Raw genomic sequence first — 10,063 nt, forward strand, 5'->3', positions numbered from 1 at the left:
AACCCAATATGTCCATATAATATAATCTCAACAGAGCATCAACGGAAAAGAATATTTTTACATTTTTATGCTGTCTTTGAAAGTGGTGACAATTTTGCACAACACATTTCAATTTGCATTAGCCATACTTAGGTGTGCAAGAGCCACATGCAGTTCTAAACTATTATTCGGTAAAAGAAAGAGCCCCATGGTACACACATACACCATCATATACATACACACATGATCATAATCTCTGAGTTTTTAAAGACATTTAGGTGAATCAAAAAATTACTGACCTCGTTCTTACTGTTCTTTTTTTTTAAATTTTATTTATTTTTTACAGAGACAGAGTGAGTCAGAGAGAGGGATAGACAGGGACAGACAGACAGGAACGGAGAGAGATGAGAAGCATCAATCATTAGTTTTTCATTGGACACCTTAGTTGTTCATTGATTGCTTTCTCATATGTGCATTGACCATGGGGCTACAGCAGACCGAGTAACCCCTTGCTGGGGCCAGTGACCTTGGGTTCAAGCTGGTGGGCTTTTGCTCAAACCAAATGAGCCCACGCTCAAGCTGGTGACCTTGGGGTCTCGAACCTGGGTCTTCCGCATCCCAGTCCGATGCTCTATCCACCGCACCACCGCCTGGTCAGGCTCGTTCTTACTGTTCTTGCTCTTCGTTGTGAACGTCTTGAAGGACGATGCCAGTTTGCAGACAGATGTTTTGGAACAAGACAGTTGAGGTGGGTGGAGTTGCTTGGTGGCACCTGGGACAGCCCTGGCCACCTGAGTGGCTCCTTCTTCCCTTCCCCAAACAGTCTATGTTGTGCCCAACTCTGCTGGGTGCTGGGGAAACAATGGCACAAGTGGAAATCAGGTGGGTCTTCTGATTTCATGGAGCTCCAGCTCTGTCCTGGTGAATCAAGGGGGCTGTGTGGGCAATAAGAGGGTATGTTGTTCACAGAGAATTTAAAACAATGCTGAGGCCCTGGCCGGTTGGCTCAGCGGTAGAGCGTCAGCCTGGCGTGCGGGGGACCCGGGTTCAATTCCCGGCCAGGGCACATAGGAGAAGCGCCCATTTGCTTCTCCACCCCCTCCCTCCTTCCTCTTTGTCTCTCTCTTCCCCTCCCACAGCCAAGGCTCCATTGGAGCAAAGATGGCCCGGGCGCTGGGGATGGCTCCTTGGCCTCTGCCCCAGGTGCTAGAGTGGCTCTGGTCACGGCAAAGCAACGCCCCAGAGGGGCAGAGCATCGCCCCTTGGTGGGCAGAGCTTCGCCCCTGGTGGGCGTGCCGGGTGGATCCCAGTCGGGGGCATGCGGGAGTCTGTCTGACTGTCTCTCCCCGTTTCCAGCTTCAGAAAAATACAAAAAAAAAAAAAAAAAATCAAGTCATTGGTCTATCTTGTGTCTAAATGATGTATTTGAAAGCTTTGAGTCAGCACATTTTAATTATTTATATAATAATAAACATTATATTCCACAGAGAAGTTAAGTCAGAGCACCCCCAGTTACACACTCAGCCCCGAACACATGCCAAGTCCTACCCAGCTCCATGCATTAGTTTGGAGAGTAAGTCCATAATGGTCTGGAACTGTTCAAGCTCGTTTCCTGAGCATTTGTGTCTCCAGCCCCTTCGGTACAACATATGCCCGTGTTTCAACAATAGATTCCAAATAAACAATTACAGCACACAAATCATGAAGCTGAAGAACCAGAACTTGAGTTGCCTCAATTCTCTCATTTCACGCAGCCACTTAAAGCTTTTGCACTTAAAAATTTAAAATAGTATGGCCTGACCTGTGGTGGCGCAGTGGATAAAGTGACGACCTGAAACGCTGAGGTCGCCGGTTCAAAACCCTGGGCCCGCCCGGTCAAGGCACATATGGGAGTTGATGGTTCCTGCTCCTCCCCTTCTCTCTCTCTCTCAAAATGAATAAATAAAATCTAAAAAAAATAAAAATAAAACAGTAAAACAAAGAGCAAACTGCAAAGTGTGGTAACTGCAAATTTTATCACTTAGTAAAATTGTATTACTCTATTAGTATTATTTAGAAAAATTGTTTTATAGACTTAAATATATTTAATACTGAAATTGATTTTTATTTTGAAAGTGTTTTCTTGGGGTTTTTTTCCCCCATTGATTTGAGAAAAGAGAGAGAAAGGGGGAGAGAATATGTGGAAGGCAGAGAGAGAGAGAGAGAGAGAGAGAGAGAGAAGCATCAGTTCATGTTCTATTTAGATGTGCACCTGTGGGCTGCTTCGCCTGTGTGCCCTGACCCACCGGGGATCAAGCCGCAACTTTGGTGCGCTAGGAGGACGCTCAATCCACTGAGCCCCCGGCCAGGGCCCCATAATGTTCTCTTGTTTTTAAACAAGATTGTAAGTAATGTAACATAATTATTGCAACAAACTGCTATATAGGTATGTTTTTATTTTTTCAAGGTATATTAATGCAATTGAAAATTATTGATTCTATACGGTTTTGCTTTTTTGTACTGTACTAAATATTTTTACTGATGATTACAAAGTTAAATGAAAATATTTTCACTGTCGGCATTTCTTTTCTCGCCATTAGTATTAGTCACTGTAGTTCATGATTGTTATTGAAAATAATGTCATTTAGAGGCGGTGGGAGTTTTTTATTTATTGATTTTTAGATAGAGAGGGAGGGAGAGAGACAGAGAGAGAAAGAAACATTGATCCGTTGTCCCACTTATTGATGCATTCATTGGTTGATTCTTGTACGTACCCTGATCGGGGATAGAACCTGCAACCTCAGCACGTCCAGAGGATACTCTAACCAGCTGAGCTACACCTGGCCAGGGCTGAGGGAGTAGGTGCTTTAAAATGATCAGTTCCGAGTGATAAATGAGCTAGGTAGGCCGCTGGTGCACTGAAGGAAAGAAACATGGTGTTAGGCCTGGCTGGTGGTGGCACAGGGGATAGAGCTTCGACATGGGGTCCCAGGTTTGAAACCCCGAGATATCTGGCTCCAGTGCAGCCTCACCAGCTTGCGCACGGGGTTGCGGGCGTGAGCCTGGGATCATCAACACGATCCCATGCTCGCTGGCTTGAGCAAGTACTGCTGGCTCAGCTGAAACCTGCCTCACGGCACCGGTCAAGACACAAATGAGAAGCAATCAGTGAACAACTAAAGTTAAGCAACTACGAACTCCCTCTCTCTCTAAAATCAAGGGGAAAAAAAGTTACCTATCACATGTCCTCAGATGTACAATCACACTTTCCACAAAATACTTAGGAGACCTTCCTGTCCTTGAGAACCAGAGACAAATCTAGGATCATTAACAGTAACACTCTTCCTAAGAGCAAAAATCGGGCAGTAATCCAAATACCCATGGACCAGAGAACAGGTAGAAAAAATTCGTATATGACCATAACCCATACAGATACAATAGTTCAAATGAATTTCAGCACTATAATATTGAGTAAGAAAGTAAATACCAGAATATTGCACAGAGCATGATACTTTGATAAAGCTAAAAGAATATATTTTTAAGAATTTTAAAAATTAAGAACAGAAAGGAGAAACTGGAATTCTCATACACTGCTGCTAGGAATGTAAAATGGTGCAGCAAATCCATTGAGACAGGAAGAGTAATGGTTGCCTAGAGCTGAGAGTTAGAACAAAGATGAGTACAGAGTTTCTTTGGGGAATGATGAAAAAAAAAATATATATATATATTAAGTAAGAGGCAGAGAGGTGGAGAGACAGACTCCTGCATGCGCATGGACTGGGATCCACCCTGCAATCCCTCTCTGGGGCTGATGTTCTGCCCATCTATCTGGGGTGGCTGCTCTGTTGCTTGGCAACCAAGCTATTTTAGCACCTGAGGCAGGCCATGGAGCCATCCTCAGTGCTGTGGGCCAACTTGCTTATTCGAGCCATGGCTGTGGGAGGGAGAGAGAGCGAGAGGGAGAGCAAGAGAGAGAGAGAGAGAGAGAAGGGGGGAGGAGTGGAGAAGCAGATGGGCACTTCTCCTATGTGCCCTGACCAGGAATCAAACCTGGGACTTCTACACACACCAGGCCAATGCTCTAACACTGAGCCAGGGCTGAAAATATTCTAAAAGTAACTGCAGCAATGTTTGCACAACTGTGAATATACCACTGAACTGTACACTTTACATGAGTGAACAGTAGGGTGTGTGAATTATATCTTAACAAAGCTGTTAAAAAATTTTTAATATGAGGGAAGATTCAGGATAGACATTACATCAGGTGAAGGAAGGCAGGGGTTGGGATAGGAAAGGTCATCGGGAAGGTAGGTCATTATCAATTTTCCAGTTCTTATGCTAGGTTGCTGATTTCACTGGTTTTTCTTATATTATTTATAAATAAATACATACAAACACAAAATGAGCCCGTCCTGGACAGTGATGAAAATTGGTGGTCACAGACAAGCAATTATGTGCACCTGAGATGTATAGCAACTGGTAAGCAACGGGCAGAGTGGTCAGGGCAGACTTTTCTGGACAATCCCTTCTCAGCTGAAGCTAGATGAGGTGGGCCAGCCCTGTGGGGATGGGAGTGAAGTTTTCCAGGCAGAGGGGACAACATGTACCATAAGGTGGCCCAAGCTTTCCGTCTTCAGGGGGCCAGTTCATAAGCTACAATAATCATTGCTGCAGCTACAGGGCAGGAGTGAGACCTTTGAGAGACCCTCAGCATTTAAAATATGGCGATGTCCATTATACCATTTTAAAATAAAAACAAATATTAAATGGAAAAAGTGGAAAAGTGTCAGAAAACACTTAAAAGCTTTTTAGTTTTTCCACGATCACTCTTTGATATATTTACTTGGCGTCAGGGATGTGTTTACATCCATTATCCCATTTAATGTGAAAAACAACTATTTGAGAGAGGTATTAATTCTGACCCCAGCGAGCATTGAACTGGCCAGTCTGCCATTGTTAATATTCAAGCTCGGGGACAGCCGGATCTCAGCGTCCAGCAAATCCGCGGAGGAAGCTTTTGGTAGGGAGCAGGAACCTATCCTTCCGAGTACGCTGTGCCTTTAAGAGCCACCCGCTCCCGCCCGCGATGCTCCAATTTTCCTCCAGGGCACCCAGAGCATCACCCCGCCCCCGCTTCTGCGGAGCCTCACCTCAACCCTTCCTCCATGCCGCACACCCTCCGGCTGGGCTCTCAGCCCCCACCCGCGGAGTGAAGGGTAAGGTCCACCGCCAGAGATAAGTACTCTCCGCCTCGGGTGGAACGATGCCCACCCACTACGTCCCAGCAAAATGCTATCTTAGAGCCCCTAATTCTGACACCTTCCAGCAGCTGATTCCTAGGGGGTAGGCCTCAGCTCCCCCCCCCCCCCACATCGCTCAGGTCTATAGTTCGCCATGAAGGTGACCTCCCCGGGGGTTAGCACACACCCCGTGCGGGCTCACACGTGGTAAACGGGGAGCGCGCAGCCCCTCCGCGCCACGCGCCTTGAGCAGGCGTAGCCGACACGCCCCTTGGTCTGGCTCCGCCCCCGTGCCCGCGCACGTTTGTCCAGATCCCGGAGGAGAGTCATGCCCTAGTCCCGCAGCAGACCATCTGCAGTATAGGATGGCACCTGGTTATGGGGCACCTACACATCCTCAGACCTCGCCCGAGGACTGTGAAAAGCGAAAAGTCCTCCCTGCTCAGGACTTAGTCCATAAACGAGGTGCCCCTGTCCCTTGTGCGCTGAGCAGGGATGAGAGAAAACTGCAACCGAGAGCCTAGAATTCAAGCCCTAGTCCACATGTCCTCGGTGTTTCTAATCTCGAGTGTGAGCGTAATATTCCCTTCTTAGGACTCTGTTGGTGCCTCGACCGAGGTAAGAAATATAAAACGGTTCACTGAGTCTAAAAGCATTTGTTGAGCCCCTATGTGGCAGGACCCTGTCTGTACAAGGCAGGGATTGTTACATCTATGACATTATGAGTCTGTTTTCTTAAGGAGCTTTCCTGAGCCTGGGTCCCCCACATTCTGTTCTGGGACGGTCCAAAAAGATGCCCGGAAAGAGGAGGGGGTGGAGGTCCTACCTGGCGGCAGGTGTCACCGAATAAGCTAAAATTTCAAAGGCAGCGAGGGGCGGGGACAAGCTTTCGGAGCCAGATGGGAAGCACGATCGGCACCCCCCCACCCTCTCCAGTCCCCAACCTAAGAAAAGAAACCGATCTCATCCGACACCCCCAATCCCCGACGCGAGACCGCCCAGCCCCGCCCCACACCGGCAGCCAGCGATTGGGAGATGCAAATACCAGGTTCTCTGCCCAGCAACGGGTGACGCGCCGCCCGAGCGCGAGGCGTGGCCCGGCCGCAGCCCAAGCGGGCACCTCGGTGTTTACACGGGGCGGCCCCGCGCGCGCCGCAGCGGCCCGCAGACGGTGAGGGGGAGGGGTGGTGCGCGCGCCGGCGGGGCCGCGCGGGGAGAAAGACACTGGAAGGCGGCGGGGCGGGGAGCAGCGCGCGCGGGCCGCGGTTGAGCAGAAGGCTGCAAGGAGAGCCCGCGGAGGCCCGGGGGTTGCGATCCCTCCGCCCCCGCAAAACAATGTGTAGTGTGCAGCGGGGCGCAAGTTGCGGGAGGCGGCGGGAGCGCTCCGAGCCCGCCTGAGACCGAGTCGCTGACCTTCTCCCCCCGCCGTCCGTTGGGCCCGAGCGCCCAGCTCTTCGCTCCCCAGCTCGCGGGGGCCGGGCCGAGCTGCGGGGCGGGGCCGCCCCTCCGTCGCTGCTGCCTCCTCCCCCACCCCCAGCCGCGGAGGATGCGGACGGCCCCCGGCGGCGTCTAGCGGCCCCGGGCCCAGGCGCGATGGTGCAGCAGCGGGGCACGCGGGCCAAGCGGGACGGCGGGCCGCCGCCCCCGGGGCCCCGGCCGGCCGAGGAGGGGGCGCGTGAGCCCGGCTGGTGCAAGACCCCGAGCGGCCACATTAAGAGACCGATGAACGCGTTCATGGTGTGGTCACAGCATGAACGGCGGAAGATCATGGACCAGTGGCCCGACATGCACAACGCCGAGATCTCCAAGCGCCTGGGCCGCCGCTGGCAGCTGCTGCAGGACTCGGAGAAGATCCCGTTCGTGCGGGAGGCGGAGCGGCTGCGCCTCAAGCACATGGCGGATTACCCGGACTACAAGTACCGGCCGCGCAAAAAGAGCAAGGGGGCGCCCGCCAAGGCGCGGCCCCGCCCCCCCGGCGGCGGTGGCGGTGGTGGTGGCAGCCGGCTCAAGCCCGGGCCGCAGCTGCCTGGCCGAGGGGGCCGCCGAGCAGCGGGAGGGCCTTTGGGGGGCGGCGCGGCGGCGCCCGAGGACGACGATGAGGACGACGACGAAGAGCTGCTAGAAGTCCGCCTGGTCGAGACCCCCGGGCGGGAGCTGTGGAGGATGGTCCCGGCGGGGCGGGCTGCCCGGGGACCAGCGGAGCGCGCCCAGGGGCCGTCGGGAGAGGGGGCAGCTGTCACCACCGCCTCCCCGACTCCGTCGGAAGACGAGGAGCCTGAGGAAGAGGAGGAGGAGGCGGCGGCGGCTGAGGAAGGCGAAGAGGAGACTGTGGCGTCGGGAGAGGAGCCGCTGGGCTTTCTGTCCAGACTGCCCCCGGGCCCGGCCGGCCTGGACTGCAGCGCCCTGGACCGCGACCCAGACCTGCCGCCTGCGTCGGGCACGTCGCACTTCGAGTTCCCGGACTACTGCACCCCCGAAGTTACCGAGATGATCGCGGGGGACTGGCGCCCGTCTAGCATCGCCGACCTGGTTTTCACCTACTGAGCCCACCGTCAGCGGGGCGCGCAAGCCCCCAAACCAGCTGTTTACATACAGGAATCAGGTATTGGGGCCCCTCGGAGGCCGAGGCTGGCACCCCATCTCCCACGCAGCCTCCCCCCCTCCTAGACGTGCCCATCCCCCCTCGAATCCAGACATGCCCCTCCCCCCAGACACACCCCACGGCAGCCCAACCCCCACCCTTTTCCTGACAGCCAAGCCCCTCCCTATCCTGGCCCCTCCTGCACAGCCACCAGCAGCCAGCCCCCCTCCGACACACCTCCCGTCTTTTCCTACAGACCTGTGCCCCTCCCCCACTATGCACATGCCCCTCCTCGAGGCCGGAGGACACGCCCCTGCCCTTGCTCCGGAATCCCTCCGCCTTCGCCTAGCCCGCCTCCTCTCTTGTTTAAGGGGGCGCCGGGGCCCCGCGGCCCCGCGCTCTCCTTCCAGGCCCCTCCCCTCCCGAGGCGGGGGGAGGGGCGCGCTCCTTTTACTCCGGGAGCGCTGGGACCTGCCCCCTTCTCGCGCATGCTTAATGCTGCTTGGGAGGAGGGGGCTGGTCCCTCCGGCCCTCTCCGAGGAGAAGCGGTGTGGGTATAGAGGGACCCGGAGAAATATTTTGATCCGGGAGCTGCGGCTTCCTTTCAACCCGACGGGGCGTCACTGCCTTAATGGGAGGAGCACTCGGAAGGGGGAGAAAGGGACTCGCTGGTCCGGAAAGGTTGGCTTGGAGCTTGGAACTGTCCCAAGTGGCATAACCCCCTTTCGCTTACGGGGTCGCCCAGACCCACGTGCACACCCCCCACCACCACACCGACTGCTTGAATGCCTCTCCAGCCTACTTGGACCCTAGAAACCTTTCTTTCGTCCCCCCACCTGGGAACTGGGGGTAGGTTCTTTGGAGATTCACCACGAGAGGAGGGCAGACCAAAAAACTCAGAACCAAGACACATACCAATCTGGGGACAGAGTCCCTGCTCCTCCGCCCCCCACCCCCCGGAAGTGCTTTGTCACTTCGGGATAGTCTCCCAGCCGGGGCTCCTCTTGAAGCCCACAGCCCCTTCCTATTACCTCAGTCCCTTGTGCCCACAGTGATAGTATTCGGTGGGAGAAACTGAGGCACGGTGCTGCTAGGGGCTGGAGACTGAGGTATGATAGGAAATACAGTGGCCAGAGGAGCCTCCTTTTAAGCCCTGACTAGAGAGAGACCATCGACTGGACCAGTGAGACCGAAGGGCGGTCAGCAGTGGAGGTGCACCCTGTGCACCTCAGTTTTTCCATGTGAAAAATAGGGGTAGCGCTGCTATGGGAGGAAGCTGTGTCCAGTTCTGGGTGCCTTCGGGACCCTGCCCCAGATGTCACCCCCTTACTCCAATTCCCCGCTCAAGCCCCGCCCCTCCGGCCTCCCCCCTTTTCCCCCTTGTCCTCACTACCTGTATCTCACCGGCGTGTGTTCACCCTCCAGGGTGTGCACACACTTTCATTCACACACACAAATCTCAGGAACAAACGGTCCCAGAGTCCTCCGGGACCCCTGCCTAGGGTCTCTGCTGGTCTCTGCCCCACGCGTTCCCGTCGCTGACAAAGCCACCAGCTGCCTCCTTTAAGCTTGGTGCTCCGGCTCTGGGCCTTTCTTGCGCTCTCTCTTTCTCTCTCTCTCTCTTTCTCTTTCTCTTTTTTAAGTAAAACAACAACAACAAAAAGACAATGAAAAAAAAAAAACCAGAAAACGTCATGTGAGTGAAGAGATGTCACTGTCTGTGGTCTTGGAGAACTAGTCTAGTAGCTGAGGGGAGGGACCTCTCCCGTCGGGGGCACTGGCACCCGCAGCAGGACTCTGCCAGTCTGATGCTAGGACTGAATAAAGTGTATTTGCCCCTACCTCGCCCTGTGCTTCTCCATGTGTGTGCCTTTCCTCAACCCTTCCCCAAGTCTGCCAGATTCAAGGCCGTTGATTTAGCACTGTACAGGACGAGCTGCGGGTTCCAGGGCAGGGCCCCTGGCCCCTCCAGGCCTCTGCCTCCCTCTAGCTCAGGATTCCCTGGTCTTCACTAAGGATGGCGTACTCATTCATGCCTGAAGGGGCCAGGCAGGTAACAAATGAAGGAGGGTCTGGGTGGACACTGGCTTCATGAACCATTTGGGGGGGGGGGGACAGCTCGCCTGCCTGTTATGACCCTGGGGGATTGCAGCTCATGGTGGCCAGGTCGCTAGATTTTTCAAGCCAAGTGGAAATTGGGTGCTTCTATGAACATCTCAATTTCAAAAAGAAAGGTGACTTATTTTTCAGTCTTTGAGGACCAGATGGAATGAGTGAAGCACAC

The 10,063-nt window shown here is 53.9% G+C and overlaps 1 protein-coding gene and 1 long non-coding RNA gene across 2 annotated transcripts; one reads left to right on the top strand and one right to left on the bottom strand.

Moving 5' to 3' along the window:
• Positions 1 to 1,355: 1,355 nt before the first annotated feature.
• Positions 1,356 to 6,123, bottom strand: LOC136308746 (uncharacterized). Its single transcript, XR_010726171.1, has 3 exons — positions 6,025 to 6,123; positions 2,733 to 2,876; positions 1,356 to 1,927 (listed from the first exon to the last, which is right to left on the bottom strand). It is a non-coding gene; the product is annotated as an uncharacterized lncRNA (long non-coding RNA).
• Positions 6,124 to 6,312: 189 nt separating this feature from the next.
• SOX12 (SRY-box transcription factor 12) lies at positions 6,313 to 9,469 on the top strand. Its single transcript, XM_066236500.1, has one exon. It carries the CDS (start codon positions 6,792 to 6,794, stop codon positions 7,740 to 7,742), a length of 951 nt encoding a protein of 316 aa, XP_066092597.1. The 5' UTR covers positions 6,313 to 6,791; the 3' UTR covers positions 7,743 to 9,469.
• The last annotated feature ends 594 nt before the right edge of the window (positions 9,470 to 10,063 follow it).

Source organism: Saccopteryx bilineata, chromosome 6 (assembly GCF_036850765.1).
Source record: "Saccopteryx bilineata isolate mSacBil1 chromosome 6, mSacBil1_pri_phased_curated, whole genome shotgun sequence".
NCBI lineage: Eukaryota > Metazoa > Chordata > Mammalia > Chiroptera > Emballonuridae > Saccopteryx > Saccopteryx bilineata.